General features: G+C 32.8%; 1 protein-coding gene across 1 annotated transcript in view; it reads left to right on the top strand.

Moving 5' to 3' along the window:
• Positions 1-2,614: 2,614 nt before the first annotated feature.
• The window catches only part of LOC129223268 (mRNA-decapping enzyme 1A-like), a 51,592-nt gene continuing 30,681 nt past the window's right edge, over positions 2,615-23,525 (top strand). Inside the window, exons 1-2 of the mRNA XM_054857834.1 lie at positions 2,615-2,743; positions 19,371-19,411. Coding sequence (XP_054713809.1) covers positions 2,615-2,743; positions 19,371-19,411 — 170 coding nt within the window. The remainder of the gene's footprint in view (positions 2,744-19,370; positions 19,412-23,525) is intronic.

Here is a 23,525-nt window from a genome sequence, read left to right on the forward strand (position 1 = left end):
AAATCCTATTTTTTTAAAAATTGAAAAGGACCCATTTGCTCCCCTTTACTGTTTAACAAATAGATGCTGATAAAATCCTGTGCTTTCAATTTTTGAAAGCTGTAACTTGGGAGAGAAAAAAATACTTTTTGCTAAGTCAAAAAACTTTTCTTGAGAGTGAGCGATCCCCCCCCCCGGGGGGGTGACAAACATCTGGTGGGTGACACCTAACTTAATTTCAGAGTTTATGAAAATTGAAATACTTTAGTTCTGAAAAATTTATTCAATAATAAGTCTTAAATTTCATCTTAAAAATTTCAACGAAAATATTGCACTAAATTGCGTTGAGAGGTCGGGTACATGTACGTCTGGAGCAAATTTCATGCAAAATGCGTCTGTAGACAGCTTTGTACGAATAGCTTTTACTTATACCTACAATCTACATTTCTTGGCTCAATCCTTAATTTTAATTTTATCACACACACATAGCGAGACAAAATTAAATCATTTATTGAGAAATTAGAAACATACGAAACAGAAAAAATTAATATTAACCGTTTTGTCCCGCAATTTGAAAAATAACTCGGCTACAAATGTAAAACAAATAGCGATAGCCAAACAAACAAACAAAAAAAAAAAATCCTCTTTTGATAATCAATCGTTTTGTCATATAATTAAATTATCTAGTATTAAATGTTATTGTCAGTCTTATGGCTGCAATGAAAATGCAGTTTCATCAACAATTGATGAAAATCGAATTCAACATCGTGGAAATGGCTGCTTGAGAACTACGAACTGCGTGATTTGCATTAATTTCTAAAGTTTAGTAATGCTCCTTGATCTCTCATTTCTTTCTACGTGTACCAGAATATCCACAAAACTTTAAAAACTGATTTCAAAAGAATAAAACGAAAAGATCACACATACAAACAAAAATTACTAGGCTTATTAGCATTTTATGCGCTACGGCATGCGTTTGTTTTACCTTTTTCATCCGCCATTAGACGGTGGCTGCGCAGTGCTCCAGTTTACTGGAGTTGCGAATACATTTTTACTTTTCCTAACTTATATTCATGTTTTACACATTAAGGTTAATTTTTGAAACCTAGCTTTTCGTTCTATTTTGCTTATGTTTGTAAGCTAACAAGTTGAAAATAAGTACTATATAAAAGATTAATCTTTCGAAATTGTTGACTATCGTTTTCAGAGACTCACCTTTGACTTTATTTTTATATCAGTTAATGTTTTCTTTGCATTTAAAAAGATGAATTTGATTTCAGAGAATTTTTTTAATCGAAAAGAAGTTTGACTTGGGAGCCTGGGTCAAATGAGAGAAATACGGAGAGCTAATGTTAGCATCGAAATGATGTACAGGAAAGTAGGCCATTTACTTCAGGACAATTTTCTTGTTTTTTTAAACTAAATTGTTTTATCAAACGCGAACGTTTAAGACAATTAGTTTAGTATTACACATTCTATTTTAAAAACATTTAGTAAAAAGATTGAAAAAATGCGACTGATTAATCAGTCGCACTTTTTCAATCATTTTACTAAATTTTGGAAATTGAATGTGTAGTATTAAATTTCTTAAACGTTCGCGTTCCATCATTTAATGTTAATTCACTATTAGATTTTTTTTTTTTTTTTTAATATAATTTCATCTGTATTCTTCTATCATTCTTCCTAATATCATACAGTTAGTCATCGCAAACAGGGACACCCTAGGAGAACCATGACAGACTTTGATGCCCAAAAGGGGGCAACAATAAGGTGGTTCAAAAAAAAAAAATTTCAGCTGGAGTCCAGGACACCCTATATTTTTTTTCAGACTTACTTATACATTATGCTGCAAAAATTTTAGCTTTTTACTCAAATTTTAAGAGGGTGCTCAGTGACCCCTTCATTTAACATTAGCCGTAGCATAGGAAATGCCACAAATTTAGAAACATTTAACTTTTCCAGCTGTTTTTTTTTTTTTTTTCGAAATAATTATTTTATTGCAATGTATATTTATATTGCTAGTGTATATTATAAAGTCTAACAATATTGAGGATTACAAGTCTAAAAATATTGAGGGGTTTCCTGTTATCTAGGAGGAATTTTTTTTTTTCATGTATTTTTGAACCATCTTATGCCACAAGTCAAAAAAGGTTTGAGAACCTCTGATGTAAACTAATAATTTTAATGTAAAAAAATTAGATTGCGATTTGAGTTAAATTAATGTTGCGTACTTCAACAGGAAAATGTTTTAGTGTAGTGCACTATACTGTACAGTACACTACACTAAAAATTGGCATGCTTGTATGCTGCGAAATTTTGGAATAGAATAAAAATATTGCTAGTTTTTTATCATTCATATTCCTAAATAAACGCCATTTTGTTTCAATAGTTAGTCAGTAGATGGCGCCACAAATAATGTGTATTGGTTGCTTTTTAATAATATTTTAATTTTTTTTTGAAAATGAATACATTTTAAGCAGAAAAAAAAAAGAACTTCTTTGAAAAAATTCAAAATACCCCCTTTTAACATAAAATCAAAAAAGAGAATTTGCTTTCAGTCGAATCAAGTTGAGCCTTTACATAACAGTAGTGTCGTCTGCTAGAGAAATTGAATGAAGAGAAATAATCGAATAAAATGGCGGCGCACAGTGAAACTGAAATAAATTTGAAAACTTTAAAACGAGTTGATCCTAACATAATTGAAATTATTGACAATGCTAGTCAAGTTGCAATATACCGGTATGAGCGAAAGCTGGAGAAATGGGTAAGCCTTTTTTGTTGTAGCCTTCATAATCTTGTGACTCAATTTGTTATGACATGCAGTGATGCATAAGTGAGAATGTCATGTCGTGAAGTTTCTAATTTTTTTTTCATGAAATCTCATAGATTATTTTTAAGTTTTCACTTAGAGAAACATGCTAATCTCATATTTTTTATTTATTTATTTATTTTTGAGTTATTATTTGTAAAGGAATATCTACTACCTGCGTGTTAAAAAATCATACGTCTATTTACTACTGTTAAAAATAATAAAATAATTTAGCGAACTGTAAGGCGCGCGTTCTTCTAAGAGTAGTATGACCCTCGAAAAAAATTATATTGTGAAATTTAGTGAGTTGTATGTCTCATCGTTGTTTTCAATACTGAACTGAAGCCGGCTGCCTGAATGAATTTGACTTTGATTTTGAAAAAAAAAACATTCGGAATACAATAAATAATTTGTTAGAATCAATCAGAATGCATATATATCCAAACTCCTTTCTCCTTCATTTTTTCAAACTTTGGTGTTCTCGGCAAATTAAGAGATCAATTAGACAAGGTTACTATTTTGTTTACTTAGTTTGTAAAAAAAAAAAAGTCTAGGACAGCATAAAAAAATGGTCACAATGAACTGATTGAACAAAATGAAGATCCACTAATTTTCCATAAGTTTAAGTTTGGTACCATACAATTGTTAGGACCATGTGTAGAATTATTATATAATATCATTACATTATTTACTGTCAAAAAAATATTTTAAAGGAATTATTTAGCAAACAATGATATTTAACAAATATTTTAGTCACAACCTAATAAAGACACAATAAAACGTTGCTGCACTTTTGTGTAACTGTTGAACGTTTTTTGCATTATTATGTTGCTCTTTTACAAGAAACTATTATTTTCGTCATGATGGAAATATTTTTTAAAATAACAGAATTTTTTAAAAAATACTAAGAACTTTTCATAATGCACTCAAAAGAAAAGAATAACTTTTCTGGATCAGAAAGGACAATTTGAGTATACTTGTAGTTTTCAATTATTTCAAGAAAATGACAGCACAAACAAAGGAAAGTGTGGCTCAAGTCAAAGAATTATTATTATCTAGCTTTCAATCATAAATGTGAGTGTTGAAACATGCATATTTTTCTGGGAGTTTGGTTTGAAATGACCCCAGCCGCACTTTTCTTCGTTTCTGATCCAGAAAAGTTATTTTGCTCTTTTGCTATTATGAAAAGTGCCTAGTATTTTTTAAAAATTTTTTGTTATTTTTCATTTTTTCCAAGCGACATTTGCGCTGCGCTGGTGTGCTGGTGTCTCTTTAGTTTTTCCATTCCAGATTAAAATAATAATTTTAGACAAACACTTTCTATTTTCCAACTGTTACCAAAATCAATTGGTTGCCTCAAGACAGAAAGGGTGATCAACAAGAAATAAAATATTTCTTGTTTTCAAGGTGTATCATTTTTTTTTTGCAATCACAATTGCTTATTGCTTTTATTTTCCCCCCGCCACCCTCCGCACCATCACCGTCGACCAGCTCCTCACGATGCTGCTCCTATAGCAAAAGCCGTCTCCGGGCTGCATCCATGTCTTACACACATGCGCATGTACAACTACACACATACACAACTACACACACACAAGCACATATACACACATACACATACATATACACACACGCATACAGACACAGAAAACATACACACACACGCACACACACACACGCATGCACATACACACACATATACATATATACACACACGCATACAGACACAGAAAACATACACACACACACACACGCATGCACATACACACACATATACATATATACACACGCATACATACAGACACCTACACATACACACACACAGAAAAACATACACGCACACATACACACAACTACCACACATTCATGCCTGCACACAGACCCAAACACATATGCCTAGACACACATACACATACCCCCTACACACAAACACACACGCCTACATACACACACTCGTGATTGCGAAAAACATAATTTGAATTCAAGATGTCAAAATTCAAATTAATTTTTATTTTTCTTTTTTGTTCACAACATATAAGTTACTTCAGATAAAGATCCTAATATGTATCTTTGCTACGTCCTGTTATCAATCATTGACATAGGTGAGGATAAAAATCTTAAGAGAGCATGACAGTGAATACATTTTATGCTTGCTTCAGAGAAGCCTTGATTCAGATTTTTCATCATGATTACTATTAACATTGCTGTTGCAAGGCAACAGAATTTGTAACAATGGGTTTTACATTTAGTCTGTTATTGGGGAAATTGCATAAACTTTGCTGTTTTCCATCCTAACCGAAATAATTATTTTATTTTAGAATTTTAATTTTTCAGCGTTTAGTTCTACTTTAAGATTTTGTAAATCATTTAGTGAAATCCTGTAAAGTCTCTATGTGGTCTAGTTGCTGAGATATCAGCAAAAACAGACCTCAGGTTTTTCTATAACAATAAGATCAAGTATAATAAAAGTGCTTAGTACCTAAATAAATAAATAAAGTAATTAAATAAAAACAAATACTGTGTCATTAGTAAGGAAGAATAATGCTCAGGGAGGATAAATTTAGTGACAGGGATCGATCCAGGCTTTTGTTTATGAGGCTGCATTTGGGGGGCGAGGAGGGGGAAGAACTTTTCATGAAATTTTATCGTATTGTGAAAAAAATAACTAGTTTTTAAGCATTTTTTTTTCTAGGCGTCAAAATGAACAACTTAGGTGCCTTTTTTGGTGAATCAAATACATAATATACAGTAGGCGCCGCTTAATGTGATCACTTTGGGACAAATACAATTTGATAACAATAACCGACTGATAATAATAACGGAAAAGAATCCAATGGACACAAAATAATGATTTTTTTTCCAATCAAGGTGCATTTATTTTGACAACCTCAAATCAAAATCACAATGACTCAACTGAACGCAGTTTTAAATTACAAATTATTAAATTAACAGAATGGAAATATATGAATTATAAAAAGTTAAAGCTAAATTATGCAATTTTTAATCATATAGTAATAGGTGAAATAAAATATGACCGTTTTCCCTGACATTCATAAACCAGTTTCAAAGCACATTCAGCTTTTCTATCTTTTCCAGCATGGTTTTGCTTGTTGTTTAAATTTTAATTTAATATCGCTTTGTTTTCAATCTCGACACAATCCCCAGGTCACTGGGGGCAAACTTTCTGCAGCTTCATTCCAGGAAAAGTTTTGAACTGCTATTGAAAACCACAAAATGCTACACAGAAAGTTAGTCTCGTCAGGGTTTGCTTATGTATTTCTGTTAATTGAGGAACAAAAACGGGGGGGAAAATTCAAAGTTTACGAAAAAGTGATAACAATAAACGAAGACGCTGATTACAATATCCGACTTTTTTAACGTGTGTTAACATACAAGTGTTCTGGGACTTCGTGATTCTGATAACATTAAGCGAATGATATTATTAACCATGAACACATTAAGTGGCGCCTACTGTATGTATCGGATTATCGAAAAATAATTATTAAATAGAAATGCTTCCCTGTTTATAGCATACTAGTGGTACTCGCACAGCTTTGCCTTGCCCATAGTAAAAAGTTAAAAGATCATTTGGTTAGTCTGTATATTTACAAATAATGTATGATGAATTTCACACCAATTTGCTATGTTAATTTGCTCGCCCATGTTATGGTAGTTTGTTCGTCCGTGTTATGGTAATTCGCTAATCCACGTTATGATAATTTGCTCAGTAAAATGTTCTAAAAATTAGAATAAAAAAAAAACAAAATCGAATTTTCAAAATATCACTCGAGGTTCACACCTTCATGCAATAAACTTATTCTGTGCCAAATTTCATGAAAATCAGCCGAACAGTCTAGGTGCTATGCACTTCACTTAGCAGACATCCAGACAGATATTTGGACAGAGATCCAGAATTTCATCTTTATTATTAGTACAGATTAAGAAGATCTGTAAAATATTTTTAAAAAGAAAATAATTTTCTAAAGATAGAATTGATTGAATTCTAAAATTACTTTTACAAATTTATCCGTCAGGTCAATAATGGGTCTCAACCATCAGGGCCTGATTAAGATATTCGGGGCTCTAGGCCAAACACTTTTTTGGGAGTACATCTGCAGTCTGATCAAGCTTTACAATTTTAGTCATTTTCTTAAACAATTTCAGCGATTAAGGGACCATAGGCCAGGACCGAGTTCCCCTGCTTGTATTCAGTAATCAAGACCTATTAATTGCAATGAGTCAAGAGAAAAAAGCTTCAATATGTTGAAAAACTTTAGGTGTCAAATTTGTCTCTTAGGCTATCTAGCAAAGCTGGAAAGATTTTTCCAGGTGTAGTTTTTATCCGGTTCAAACCGCAGTTTTTACCGTCATGTCAAAAACCTGTTTTTGACTTGGTTTTTGACATTAATGTCAAAAACCTAAATTTCTGACCAAAAACTGACTAAAATTTGTATTAACATAGTAATTATACTAACAAATGATTCTTAGCTTTACGAATTTTGATGTACTAAAGGAAACTTGTTGACTGATTTAGATTTTTAACAAATGCACTGTAAAAAATCCCAACCATAATGTTAATTCAATAAGCTGCTTGTCTGTATAGTGAAAGAGATGGATAAAAAAGCCACTATTAGTATAGAATTAAAAGTCCTATAAATATCAGTATTAAAGACTATTTATACAATTTTTCAAAGCTGAAAGTGCAAGGTCTAGTTTAATTTGCATATTTAACACTCATAAATACACTTACTCTTAAATAAACCCTTAAATAAATTATACATCTTTAATAAACATTTATATATTACATATAATCCCACTCTAAAGCTTTTTTCTCTCAAAGCTTCTGATGATAATGAAATACTACTTTTGAAGCCTTTTGAACACCAATTCTATTTCTAAGTTTGGAATTGATCAATTTATAACTAGAAAAGAACCTCTTGAACTACATTGCCTATATTATTTTTTTTTAAACCTTTCTACTATACTTTTGCTGAGACATCTTGAACTAAGACGTGGCTTACAGGATAGTTTTAAAACAGATACAGTTTCAAAACTATTTGAAACTTACATGAAAGTTACTATCAAAAGTTCAAAAAATATCCAAAATATTTTAGTTCATTTCTAATTTTTCATTGAGTGCTGATCAGCTCAGTTTCTATTGCATGAAAATAGGAGGGTGGGGGACATTGCATAAATCCTGACACAGGATAGATTGGTAAAACTACTTGAAATTGCTTGCTTTAGATATTAGAAATTTGAACTATTTTGAACACTAGATTCAACACCTTTAGTATCTTAATTATTTTTACAGCCTGGGGCACTGAGAGCCAAGGCTTGTCAATTTGGTCGCTCTTCCCCATTCTCCCCATAAAACATATTAAACTTATATAACTCCAATTCTAAGCCACGGCTTTAGTTTCTGACTAGGCTGACATGGCCTCTCGTCAGCCGGCACTGTTTACATCATAAGAAATAAATGTAAAGGAATATATATATATATATATATATGTATATTTATCAAACTTATAAATTTAATTTTTAATTAATTTTATTGATTTGATATGTAAATTAAAATGAAATAATTTTTCAGTATCAGGCAACTACTTGTTCTCATAAAAATGATCAATAGTTTCTGCATTTGACAAAAATGTCAGAATTTGGCTGTTTTTGATAGGTTTTTGACGTTTTCATCTAGTTACAGTTGTCGTCAGGTTTTTGACGTCAAAAACCCAACCCTTGTATCTAGGCATAAAATCAAAAATGTTGGCTGCAAAATGCAGCTAACACTCTTGTTTTCTAACATTCCCTTTTAGTTTTATACTTTTGTCCAAGTTTCAAGTAATGATAAAATATTCAAGTGATGTCAAGTTTCATGTTTAAAAGTAAATTGTTTTATTAATTCAGGGGCCATTCTGAATTATTTTTTTTTTTAATTATTCATCTTTATTTTAACGATACATGAATTGATAGAAGTTATGCTTACAACAAAATACCCTCATACACAAAGCATTTGTAAGCAAATATTGATTGCATAGCATGGGTATCATGAAAAATTGTTTTTTTTTTTGGAAATTCAAAATTTTTTAAGTTGATAAAAAGTTGTCACTATGATCACATATTTACCACAAAAAATATTTTTGAAATAGGAAAGTATTTAGGTCTCCCGGAATGAACTTGAAAGTTTTACAGTTTTTAATCAAAACGATGATTTTTCTAAAAAAAAATTATGAACTATGTATGAAGCAAAAATAAGTATTCAAGTGCTATAATGGGCAATTGAAAGTAGAACCCATCAATAACTAGTATGTTGTGGCCATCACGAAACTTTCTTCTATATTTTTCCTTTTTCTGATCCCTCCCCATGCTTGACGAGGAAGCAATATTCCTAACAAAAACAAAATTACACATGCAAAAACTTGACGACCATCCCAATGTCTGAATTATTGTAAAAACAAAACAAAGAGCGAAAATTGAAAGTTACTTTAAAAGCCTTACTTGAATTAATTACAAATATTTTATTTATTAACAAACAAAGATGACAACAGTTAAAAATTTTAAATCATTGAGATAATATCATAGACTAATAATAAGAGTAGACCGAGCTTTCCCAGACTTGCTGATGAAAAAATTGGTTCATGGATACAACATGTGACTGGTGGAAGGCTTGGCGAAAACTTTGGCAGCATGGTTGCTAGATGGCAACATTATCTATAGTTTGGCACTCGACATGTATTTTAAGACGTAATGTGTTTTCATTATATTTTTTTTTCCATTATAATTTTTTTTTCCAGGTGCAGAGATTGAACTGTTTTTCTTTTAGTTATGCATTATTTTGACATTAGTAATTAGTTTTTTATCACAGTTTTCAGTAACTTTTATTTCATTTGGAACTGCCACGTCAGCGTTGACGTGAACGTAATGGCGTAAACGTTTTGCTTTAACGCAAAAATGTACTAATCGGTATCTTAAATTGAAATTGTAGGTAAAAATCTTACCGTTTGCCGATTCTTTTTGGGCGCTTGCATCTTTAATTGCTTAGAGAGTTATTGAAATTGAATAAAGAAAATGCACAATACTATCTAAACGAAAAACTCACTATATTAACAAAGTATTTACAACTTAGAATAACAAATTTAAAAATCGGACTCCGTAAAAGATCATTCTTCCGTGTTCCATCAATTCTATTTATTTTATTTCTCGCGGACGTTGATCGTCTGCTACGATCAACGCCCGCTGTTGCTAGGATATCCACCAGTCACATGGTTTGGTTTATGAGCAGCAAAAGGGTTGCCATAGCTCAGTCTATTCTTATTATTAGTCTATGGATAATATTTCCGATCATTTCCATACAATTAAAATCACGAGAAATACGCAGACGACAATCTATTACGATTTATCTTTCTTATTGTTGCATTAATAAAACTATTTTTATTCGCAAAAAAAAAAAAAAAAAATCATCACTTCTTATAGCGATTGGAGTCAAAATTGAACCAAAGCCTGTTTACGTATGGATTCACATATATTCCAAATTTCAACCAGAACGTAGCATTACTTCTTGAGATAGGGCACTCACAATGGAAAAAAAGGACGGGCGATTGCGCTACCCCCTTTTTAGCTGTTGACACCAAAATAAAATCAGCTCTTATACCCACTGAGGGCTACTTGTCAAAAGATTTTTGTTTGATTCCGTTCGTTATTTCTTGAGATACAAAAATCACAATTGACGACAAAAACGTTTTATAACTCAACCCCCGTTTGAGCTATTGACACCAAAATTGAATCAGCACCTGCTCCTGTTAGGGGCAACATATGGACCAAATTTTGTTTGATTCCGCCAGTTACTTCCTGAGGAATAGCAAGCACGCGTAACTCAAAAAACGTCCCATTGCTCCACCCCCCTTGGAGGAATTCGCGCCAAAAACCAATGGGCACAAGTTCACATAGGGGACATATGTGTACCAAATTTTGTTCAATTTCATGCGGTAGTTTTTGCTGTAGAGCGGCCACAAAAAAACTGGTCACACACAGACGTGACCCACATACACACACACACACACTCATACACACACATACACACACACACACACACAGACAGACAGACATTTTCCAAAAATAGTCGAAATGGACTCAGCACACCTCAAAACGTTCGAATCCTTCGAAATTCAAAAATTTGCACGAATCCAATACTTTCTTCTATATATTAGATATAGAAGAAAGTAAAAATTGATTAAAACTAAAATGTTAACATTTAGGTCAAAAAATCTAAATTTTACACCAAAAACTTGAAATTTAAAGCGCATTCCGAAGACCTAAATATTTTTCAATTTCAAAAATATTTTTTGTAGTAAATATATGATCATAGTGGCAACTTTTTTATCAACTTGAAATTTTGAATTTCCAAAAAAAGTTTTTCGTGATACACCCTAATGACTAGTAGTACTGCACATGACTATGTTTCAGCCATTTGTTTTTCTATGCTCAAGACAGCAAAGGAGAAGTCTTATTCAAGCATCAAGACTTTTTTTTTTCACTTTTTTTGAATAGTTTTTTCTGTCAACTTTAATCTCTTTTTTCCCAACATTGACATCTGCTGTTTTGGAGCTTTATTACGTGTTCTGTTACAATTCTCATTTTGTGTTATTTTTAAATAGTTCGCCTAATACTTGAGCAAAGTGGCATGGTGGTTAATAGGGCGTTTCATGTAGGTTCAAATGGGACATGTCCCATTAAACCCCTAACTAAATTAAGAGGAAATGTAAAACCTAATACAGGGTGCGGCGAAAGGTATGCCCTCATTTTGGAGTAGAACTTTGGGGACGATGCCCATACCCTACAAGAACTGAAAAGGAAAATCATCGAAGAAATGAACGCCATTCCGATTCAGATGTGCCAAAACGCAGCCAGAAGCTTCCAAAATCGGCTATTTCAGTGCATTGCTACTGAAGGCCGCCATCTTGCAGATATCGTTTTTAAATGTTAATGTAAAAAAACTGTTTGAAGTACCAAAGGTAATAAAAAAAATTCCAATCCTGTACATTTAATAATATTTTATTTATTGCTCTCCAAAATGAGGGCATACCTTTCGTCGCACCCTGTACTTAATTCAATTTGTATGTTATGTGATAGAACATTCTTAGGGCCTTAATTTTTTTTATCAAGTTGAATGTCAGTGTCCAACGTCCCTATAGTCCAGTCATATTAGACATTAAAATCGCAAAATGCGATGTAGTTCTGATTTTTTAATGTGTTGTTTGGGTCAGTTAGGGTTGTGTAAACCTAAGTTTGCAGTTTTCAAAAACCTGTGCTCGGTGCGTAATTCACGAAAAACTGCGAAATTTTCGGACTTTTTCTTTCTAACTCCTAAACTATCCAACTTTTGATACAAAATGTAAATACCCATTTTAAAGCACATTAAATTTTAAACAATTTAAGCTCAAGTGACGCTCTGTACGACCCATAGTTTAGATAGAAGATATCGTACTTCAAAAATTCGCCATTTTTGGCAAAAATTTAAACTATGCTTTGATCACATTTCAGGCCCTAGTATCGACATAAAGTCCTATTCTACAAGCAAAAAACTAGATATAATGTTATAGTAAATTTAATTTGCTTTCATTTAGGCCAAAAACGAAGTCTTTAGATTCAATAGTTCTTTTACAATCTCAAAACAAACAACCGGAAAATTCAGTTTTTTAAGAAATGAGACAAAACAATTTTCAAGACAATATGGAGGATCCTATTCTAAAAAAATAGGGCAAAGAATAATATAATTAGACTCTAATGTGTGTTTATATAAGTTATGTCTGTTGGCAAAACACGGCGGTTACGAAAAAAAGAATAAAATAGGCTGATAGTTGACAATCCTATGGAGCTAACGCAAGCATTCCTTCCTCTACGTATCTATATTATATACCTTTCACATTGATGAATTTTCGGCCGTATTTCGTTTTTCGACTTAAACGTTACCTACTGAGTTTGATTTGGAAAACATAATATTTTTGAACAAAAGATGACACTCTTCCCATTAGAAGAATAAGAGACATCTGAACAAAATAAAGAAAACAATGATTTCAAAAGGGTGAAACTATTTACATGTTAGTTTTATCATTAAAACGTATTTTAACAAGAAGTTCCGTCTAGAACTAGACGAGCCTACTTTCCCGTATACCCATACTACTTTCTAGTACCTGATCAATATTCTCAAAAATAGCTAAAATCGCAAATTTTTTCAAACATATTTTTTTAAATATTTTAAACTGATTTCTAGGAATAAAATATTCCTTACTTTTCTTCAAAAAAAAAAAAAAAAAAAAAACGAACAAATAAAATAGCAGCACCTTTTGAACAAAGCAGCTAATACACTTCTTTCCATTAAAAATTTTTTTTAACAGCTTTCAAAACGAAAAAATAATAATAATAAGTTCATTAAAATAAATACATCATATAAATAAAAATCGTTTCTTTTTCCCCTGTTGCCAAAAATAATTTTTTAAACGAATTAATGCACTTACCAAAATAAAAAAAACAATAAAATGTCAACTTAAAGAAATAATTTTCATTGTCAAAAAAAAAAAAAAAATCGTCTGCGCATATTTTTCGAGTTTATTCACCGAAAACTAAATACCTAAATTAAAACTTTAGCGTGAAAATAAAAACAAATCATATCAACAATAATTATTTCACAGTTAAAACCACAGCAGCGGAGTCGGAGTCGGAGTCAATCTCATTTTGGGATAAAAGAGTCGGAGTCGAATATCCAAGAATCGGAGTCAGTCATTTGTCCTCCGTGTATAAATGTTTGCCAAAGCTACGAAGTCAGAGTCGAAGTCGGGGAGTCGGAGTCCGATTAATTGTCGGGAACAGGAGTCAGAGTCGGTGTCAGGTGCCCCTAAATTCTCGGAGTCGGAGTCGGGAGTAGGTCGTCAAGAGCTATTTCCAACAAAGTTTGTTTGAAGTAAATCCGCCTTTAAGTTCGGAATCTATATTGACTTTCAGTTTCCCCTTAGGCGCTAATGTTAAGAGATTTGAACTGTTCAAAATTGAACGAAAACTTGTTCAAATCAAAAAGATATTTTCGATACATGTTTTTTATCAAAAGTTTTTCCCTACAAAGTTTGTTTGAAGCCACTTCGCTTCTAAGTTCAAGATTTATTTTTGATTTGAATTTTCCCGTAGGCGCTAATGTTAAGTTTTTTTGAACTGTTCAAAATTGAACGAAAAATTGTTCAAATCAAAAAATGAATTATGGGAATGAGATGTCCTCGCCGAGATCTTTCTAACAAAAAAAAATTTGTTCGAATCGGACTATTCATTCAAAAGTTATTAGGGGGGGACAGACAGACAGACCGACAGACAGACAGACAGACATTTTTCCCCATCTCAATACCCTACTTTCCAATTTTAAATTTTTCAATATTTATCTAACTATTTTATTTATTTTTGACTTTTTTTTGTTTTTCGGATATTTTAAAGATGTATTAAGCCTTCTTTCATGCTTTTTTCTTCTTTCTCTGATTTTTACTGGGAAAGTAGGCTAAAAATTAACTACGCCTAATGTTTTGGTTTTTATGGTGTCCTTAATGGGTGCGATCGTACTCCCGAACTGAAAAAAAGAAGGTAGTGATAGGTCGATTTTTTTCATTTTATTTATTTTTTTATTTATTTATTTATTTATTTTTTTCATTTTTAGCCTACTTTCCCAGTAAAAGTCAGAAAAAGAAGAAAAAAGCATGAAAGAAGGCTTAATGCATCTTAAAAATATCCCGAAAAAACAAAAAAAAAACTCAAAAATAAATAAAATAATTAAATAAATATCGAAAAATTAAAAATTGGAAAGTAGGGTATTGAGATGGGAAAAAATGTCTGTCGGTCTGTCTGTCTGTCCCCCCCTAATAACTTTTGAATGAATAGTCCGATTCGAACAAACCTTTTTTTGTTCGAAAGATCTCGGCGAGGACACCTCATTCCCATATTTCACTTTTTGATTTGAACTATTTTTTGTTCAATTTTGAACAGTTCAAAAAAACTTAACATTAGCGCCTACGGGGAAATTTAAGGGAATTCCGAACTGTGAATTTGCTTCAAACAAAATTTGTAGGAAAAAGCTTTTGATGAAAAACTTGTATATAAAATATCTTTTTGATTTGAACAATTTCCCGTTCAATTTTGAACTGTTCAAATCCCTTAACATTAGCGCCTACGGGGAAACTGAAAGTCAATGTAGATTCCGTACTTGAAGGCGGATTTACTTCAAACAAATTTTGTTAGAAATAGCTCTTGACACCACAAATTCCAGACTCCGACTCCGAGAATTTAGAGGCACCTGACTCCGACTCCGATTCCTGTGCCCGACAATTAATTTGACTCCGACTCCCCGACTTCAACTCTGACTTCGTAGCTTTGGCAAAAATTTATGGACAAATGACTAACTCCGATTCTTGGATATTCGACTCCGACTCCTTTATCTCAAAATGAGATTGACTCCGACTCCGACTCCTCAGCTATGGTTTTAACTGTGAAATACTTATTGTTGATATGACTTGTTTTTATTTTCACGCTAAAGTTTAAATTTAGGTATTCAGTTACCGGCGAATCAACTCGAAGTCATTTATGTTTCTACATAAGATATGCGCAGACGATTTTTTTTTTTTTTTTTTTTTTTTTTTTTTTTTTTTGACAAAGAAAATTATTTCTTTAAGTTGACATTTAAAGTTTTTTTTTTTTTTTTTTTTTTTTTTAAAGTAATTGCATTAATTCATTTTAAAAAATGTTTTTGGCAACAGGGCAAAAAGAAACGATTTTTTTTTTGATATGATGTATTTATTTTAATGAGCTTATTAATTTTACTTATTAATTTTTCATTTTGAAAGCTATTAAAGATTTTTTTTAATCTAAAAAAGTGTATTAGCTGCTTTGTTTAAAAGTTGCTGCTATTTTATTTGTTCGTGTTTTTTTTTTTTTTTTTTTTTTTTTTGATAAGTGAGGAATATTTTATTCCTAGAAATCAGCTTAAAGTATTTTAAAAGTATGTTTGAAAAAATTTGCAATTTTAGCTATTTTTGAGAATATTGATCAGGTACTAGAAAGTAGTATGGGTATACGGGAAAGTAGGCTCGTCTAGTTCTAGACAGAACTTCTTGTTTTCGATTAGAAGGGCAAAAATGTTGTGGGAAGTGTTTTCAAATGCAGATTGCACAAAGCTGAACAGCTAAGACCAGCTCTAAAACAACAGCATGCTTAAATGTATCCCTTCTTGCAGAAACATGAGAGAAATCTAAAAAGGACGGGTGAAGCTGGTTCGTTTAATGTTGTGATTGGGGGGGGGGGGGGGGGGGGGTGACGAACCAATCTCAAAATTTACGTTGGTCTTCGACCAACTCCACTCTATGGCATCCTTCTCCTCTGCCAAACCTTTGTTTTCTTGTCGTTACCTGCGAAACAAATGAAATAAAGCTACTCTTTTGGTTGAAGACTAACAAAGACGGCTCATAGTTGCATTACATGTTGCTTTGAGGAACAGGTGGAACTGAATACTGTCGCAGGATATCGATGGATACCTCATTTCCATACAGAGCAATTAACTCCATCTCTACAGCTTCGCCTAAAGCTTCGTGACTCACTACAAGAAGGAAAGCTATAGTAGCCTGGTCAGCAGAACACCGGTTCGTTTGAAAAACACCGCAGTTTTGTTTTTCTTAGCCAGACATGGGAAGATGTATCACATCCACTAACTGTGTGAAGAAAGAATACGAATCTCAGAGCTATTCCATTTTTCTTCGATTGGAAAAAAATTATAAAGCTGAATACAAATTAACTGGAACTTTTCGGGAAGGAAATATTTTGAATGTTTGAGACAAAAACAGCAATTTTTTTTTTAAAAAGTAGATCCATATTCCACATGCTCTTTATCAACGTCATGATTTGTTGAAATCTAGTTTTTTCGATTGCGGTTCAGATAATGTTTCAATCTGTTTCTCTTGTTGACTTTTCTTTTTTTTTTTTTTTTTTTTTCAATACCCTCAAGCCCAAACCTAGGGAGCAACTCATTATTGAGGCGTCGTTTTTTACACGATTTGGAAAACAGCTTCTTCTGAGGCACACTGATGTTGAGAAGTCAAATGAGGCCCCTAGTTTCAAAACCGGTTACTTGTAGAAAACCAAATTTTACAGGAGACGTAAAAGTCCGGTTTTGAAACTGAGGCAGACCTTCCCGCCCCATTTCAAGGGGGAAAGAAGCGGTTTTTGAACCTAATATTGAGCAGGCAAATAGGCCTTATGATTCTCTACAAAATTAACAGAAAAAAAAAGAAAATCGAATTTTTTGCAAGTATCCGGTTTTGAAACTAGGGGCCTCAAATATAATCATATTACTATAGGGCGCAGTCGTTCTGGTGTATCCAAAGACAGTACAACCGCTCTAGAGTCATTCCAGTTCTCCAATAAAGTTTAACATGAACACAATTCATTAAACTCAGCAAAAAAAGCTCACAGCTGAATTGTTTAACTTGTTACTACTATGGATTTCTTCTTTTCGATTTTCCATTAGTTCATTACACAAGTATGTTCACAAACTAGGCAAAAGTTTATTGATTCGCAAAAAAACGTGATTTTTTTTTTTCGGTGTATATAAAAAAATTCTTTGAATACAGTCCCTTGTTTAGATCTGTTGTAAATATAGGCGAGCATTTTTTGCGTGGAATTCGAGACGTGCTAGTCAAAAAATGGAAGCCTTTTGGTTAATCAATATTTTCCGTTCTTTCTGCTTGAATGATTTTTCAGTAAGTATAGTCATTCGATAATATTGCACTTAAAATGTACAGGGAGGCCCTTTTTGAATCATTACGAATTCGTCTTATATCAAAAATATTCTCTGTTCAAAATAAAACTCGGTAGGTAGTTTTTCTAGTCAAAAAACGGAATGCGACCAAAAATTCATCAATGTGAAAGGAATAGATACGCAGGGGGAAGGAATGTTTCGTTACCTGGATAGGGCTGTCAACTATTGGCTTATTTTTTTCTTCTTCATAATCGGCGTGTTTCCCCAACACAGATAACCTGTATAAACACACACTAGAGTCTACTTATATCATTCTCTGCCCCCTTTTTTTTATAATAGGATCTTCCATATTGTCTTGAAAAGTGTTTTGTCTCATTCCTTCAACTATCGAATTTTTCGATTATTTGTTTGTTTTGCGAATTTAAAAGAACTTTTGAATCTACAGACTTCGTTTTTGGCTTGAAGGAAAGCCAATTAAATTTACTGTAACAACAAATCATTTTTTTTTCTTATTGAGTAGGAATTTATGTCGATATTTGGCCTGAAACGTGATCGAAGCACTTTTTTTTTCCGCCCAAAAATGGCCAATTTTTGAAGTACGATATCTCCTAAACTATTGGTCGTACAGAGTGCCACTTGAGCTTAAATTGTTCAAATTTTGATGCGCTTTTAAAACGGGTATTACATTTAGGATAAAAAGTTGCTTACTTTCGGAGGTTAGAAAGAAAAAAACTAAAAAAAGTCCGAAAATTTAACAGTTTTTCGCGAATTACACAGCGAGCACAATTTTTATAAAAACTGCAAACTTAGATTTACACTACCCTTACTGACCCAAACAACACATTAAAAAATCAGAACTACACCGTGTTTCCCAACTTTAGCCGGTTTTTTTTTTTTTTTTTTTTTTTTTTTTTTTTTTTTTTTTTTTTTTTTTTTGTACAATATTACTGAACTCTGCTATTAGAGATACAGCTGAAAACTATGGCAAAAAAAAAACGACATTCTTTAGACGCTTAGCTGATGTTAAGGAAACTATTGATGAAAGGAAAACCTTTAATTGTACCGTAGATGCGTTTCAAATCGCGCATATATTTACATGTGAACAAGGAAAAATCTTGGATAGAATATTTAATTACTGCCTCTAAAATGCTTTATGGATTAACAATTGCTGAATACAGAAAATTGGCATATCAACATGCAAAAGCTTTAGAAATCCCCTTAACAACTGGAATAAATACTGTTATGCTGTGCTGGGACGTGTTGTACGAATTCATAAAGCAAATGATGTTGAAAGTTTGCTAACACTATCTAACATTGAGCATGTCACACTGCGAAGTACATCTTGCATTAATTGTTTGGAAAATAATGTGGAATTTTGGTTTCTGTAATCATTTCATTCTGTGAAGCAATCAACATGTCTCTGATTTCATATACAGTAGTTTAATTCATTTGTCCCATTAGACCACAGAGTCATGATCAAAGTGCATTTAACAAAATAAGTCAAATTCTCGTTGAAAATAAAGAACTATAATTTCAAGTTTTTATCTCTGAATAGGGAAATGTTTTATTTATCGAAAAAGAAAGAAAACGAAACATTTCAAGAACATGATATGATGTAGCCGTTTCATAGTGTAAAAATACATAGTATGTCCTGTTTGTCCCCAGTTTTCCCTAACATATCCCCAAGTGTTCTGTCATTTTATTGCGAGTTTCTGGTTAACTGAACTCAATAACTGTTATTCGTAGTTTTTTATATTTGTAACATAGAAAATAAAACCTTTTTTTTTTCCCCATCTCCATCCTTAGGAAGGAACAGATATAGAAGGTACCCTTTTCTTGTACAGAAGGTAAGAAATATTTTGACTGATGAATAAGTAAATGTGTAAAAATTTGATATAGAGTAGACCGATCAGTAAATGAGCATCTCGGCTTTTTTTTTTTTTTTTTTTTTGAAAAATAAGGTTTTTAAAACATTCTTTTTAGATGAATTGGCAGTCGACACTTTCTTCTACTCATTTCCAGAAGGAAAGCGACTAGAAAAATACTGAAATACTGTGTTTGCTCAATGGTAGGGCTGTTCATTAGACTTTGGTTGAGGCACTGATGCAGAACCATAAAAGTTATCCCACTTTTTAAAATATAGTTACATGTATCATCTAAGTGTTTTTTTCTGTCATGTTACAAATGCTACAATTTTTGAAGATTCTATGAGTTTTTGAAAATAAAATTGCACCGAAATCTTCATTCACTAGTCGGCCTACTCTAGTATTTTTTAATTTTTATTATTTTAAATATACTAGAGGGCTCTGCCCCTGCTCGCTAACGCTCACCAACCCTCGAAGGTTGCTTCGTAATCGTATTTGATTCGCAAAGATTTAAATCGTCTATTAGAAAGAAAGAAACAGTTTTAAAAACGCGTTATGAGCTCCCTTTGGATCAAAAAGCACCCCTTCCTCGGGTTTCAAAATAACTTATATCAATTTGCAGAAGCCGTAAGGGCTAAAGGGGCATGCATGGGAAAACTAGTTTTGTACGTTTGAAAAGTCGCTTTCATATTCGTGGCCTCTAGTAATATATTTTGCTCTTAATCTCGATGCTTGAATTGAGTTGAGCCTAATATTTTCCGTTAAAATCGAAACCCTTAAAGTTTGTGAATAAGAAAGAAGAAACATGCGAATCGAAATGACGTAACTATGGCAACGCCAAATAAAACAATAAAACATCAATAATTTTAATGGATGTGAGATTATTCGAACTTTATTTTTAACGGCTTGTAATTTTTTTTTTCCTTTAGAGATAGAATCTTAGTTTTTCGATCATAGGTCGAGTTAGATCTGGAGTAAAAAAAGACGCTCTTTTCAGTGGTGTCAAAAAGAAAACGGCGGGACAATTCCTTCGCTTTTTACTAATAGATTTAATGAAGAAAGTAATGCTTAAATTTTAACTGAGCCTGAAAAAGTTCGAGCTAAGAACGCAAATACCTCCCGCCGTATTTAAGTTAGAGCATTGAAACAAATTGCGTAGAAGGCGGAAAATTCTACCCTTTCCAACGATATATAATATTATATGTGCAAGTAATTTTTCACCCCTTTAATAGGCAGTAATAGTAAATTTACGCGAAATGTGAGCTTAAAACATTAATTGCAAAAAAAACTAATTCGAATTAAAAAAAAATAAAATAAAACCCCAAGTGCACCCCCCCCCCCCGGGCTCGGATTAATTTTGTACAAAATTTCAAGGCTGTAGGTGCTATGGGGTCTCCTGAACACAGGCCCGCCACAGACTTTCTTCCAGAATTTCTTTGAAACCTTTCTGTTATTTACTACTAGCAAAAATACCCGGCGTTGCCTGAGTCAGTAATAATTTTGAGAAACAATCGCTATTTTCATTCGTTTTTTGTTTTAACTGAAAGAACTCAAAACACACCGCTTTGACGTGATTAAAAATCTATCTTCTTCCTTACCCATAAAAGTAAAATAGCAATAAGTATAAAGAACCAAATAGGATTCAGTTACAAACGAAAGCACGACATTTGAGCATATGAAAATTGGAAGAATTTCCAAAATATGAACTAACAAAAACAAAGATCACTAAAACAACCTTGCACTTTATTTGTTTAATTAAATAGTACACACACAAGTCTCATGTTTCCCAAAGAGTGCAAAAAAGTAGAATTTCCAAATATTTTGTGGGGTACGGATCACCATGACGTGGATGATGATTGTCCGGGTCGGGATTTGTACCACGGACAGTGGCGGATACAGCCGGCGGGCAACCGGGCATTTGCCCGGTGGGCCGGTCGTGCTTGGGGCCGATCAACTAACAGCAAAGTCTTTCGGGCCTGTCTACTAACAGCAAAATGAAAATTACGCGCATGTATGTAGAATAACGCAAATTCGCAAAACACAGCATCAGCTTCTCTTTACGCATGGACTAGAGCTTGCGGGTGGAGGGAGGTAGGGCCGTCACCACAAGAGGGCGATGGGGGGATTTTTGAAATGGGGCTGCCCAGGGCCTGATTACCACACAGGCTAACTAGGCCTGGGGACCCACATTTTTTAAAGAATTATGCATAGCATTGCAACGATGTGAAAAATACATGTATTTTTAAAAAATAAAAAATTATGACTTATTAATTGGAGAAAAACTTCTTTAAAGGGGAATTTTTAATCATTCTGCCAATAACGAAGTTACTTGGTCACGATTATGAGGGGGCAAAAGAGGATTCATAAATGCACATAAGTGATTTATACATAGTTGTGTGATTAGACAAAAAGGCCCCCAAAAGTGCATTCGTGCTTTAAAAATTTAAATCAAACACTGCAGTCTTTAGGAGGCCTCCAAATTAATGGGGGCTTAGAGCCTTACTTTTAGTTGGTCGGGCTTTGGGGCTGACAATATATTTTTAGTAGTGTATTAAAAAATAAATGAATAAATTTAAAAAAAAAAAAACAGGGAAACCTTAGCGGTCGTAAAAAGTTAAAATACTTTTGGTCTCTTTGAGGCTTTTATTTATAAATGACAATTCACAATTGCTTTAAAATGCAACCAGCGGCGGATACGCCCGGCGGGCAACGGGCCGGTCATGTATCGGGCCCATCAGTTGCCCTGTCTACCCTGCCTACTGTAAAATGTAAATACCGCTACGTAAATCCTCTAGCTTCAATACCTCTTTACGCAAGGGCTCAAGCCCGCGGATGGAAGGTGCAAGGCCGTCGCTAAGGGGGTCGTGGGAGTGCTACCAGATTTTCAAAAATGGGTCGCCAATTTCATTTTAGTAATGCAATAAAATACAGAAAAACAAGGGCAGTATTTAAAAGTTGAAACACTTTTGTCCATTTTTCAATGTTATCTATGAATTGCAATTCACATTACTTTACTTATGAAAGGCAATTCATATGAATTGTAGTCCATGACAATTGCAATAAAAGTGACAAAAAGAATTTCTTCAATAAAGGTTGAACAGAAAATGCAATCTTAAAACACAATTTGGAGCATCCAAAATTCTGCAATTTAAAGATTATTTAAGTAAAGACCTGCTAAACGTTTTTAACATTTTCTTTTGCAAAAAATAAAATATTCAGTTTATCTCACTCAATATCCCTCGAAGGGTTCAAACCCACGGTTGAAGACCCTTCAGTTTAAAAATGATTATATAAAAAAAATATGATCCTCAGGGGCCGCCGACACACCGACCTTTCCTACCATTTACCTTTCCTATTTTTTTAAAATGAAGAATATCATCCTGAAAATCAGAGTTATGTATATAGAAAAATACACAGGCCCCCGAAATATGGTTTAACTAGAAGAAAAATTAAAATATAGCGAGAGAGATTGGAAATATTGAAATTAATAGTCACACCAGTAGTTCCAAGTGTTTGAATGTGAAAATCGTGTATGAATTGAAAATTGAAACAAAACTTTATCAAGAGGTGAAAAAGGAATGATATTTAAAATAAAATAGAGTGAAAAAAAAGAACAAAGGTCATTAAGGTTATTTAAGGTCACCAAAGCACCAGATCAGTTCAAGATAAGTTTTCTTTACCTAGTTCCGCAGATAGCTTACATTTCAAGTAAATAAAAATACTAGGCTGAAAATTTAAAATTTTATTATGGAAAATCTAAATGTAAATTTTTTTGAAGGAGAACACTGTTGGAGGGTGTTTCATATTTTTATCAATAAAATAAATAAAAGAAGATTGGGACGTAGCCAAAAGGGGAGAAGAGAGGGATCTAAAAGCTTATATCTTCCTTTTTAGTCACCAAAGCTTGCTTAAAGTGCGTTTTTGAAACTTAGCTTTTTAAGGAATTCCTGGGAAAAACTCCCGAACTCCACTCCTTAGTTTAACGTCATTAAAGATGGCCTACAACAGCGTATTTGGGATTTCAGCTTCGAAAAACTTCGAGGAGAGTATTTTCCGTCGCAATCGACCAAGAAACGTTCCCACACCATCATTAAAG

This window comes from Uloborus diversus, chromosome 5 (assembly GCF_026930045.1).
Source record: "Uloborus diversus isolate 005 chromosome 5, Udiv.v.3.1, whole genome shotgun sequence".
In the NCBI taxonomy this organism is placed as follows: domain Eukaryota; kingdom Metazoa; phylum Arthropoda; class Arachnida; order Araneae; family Uloboridae; genus Uloborus; species Uloborus diversus.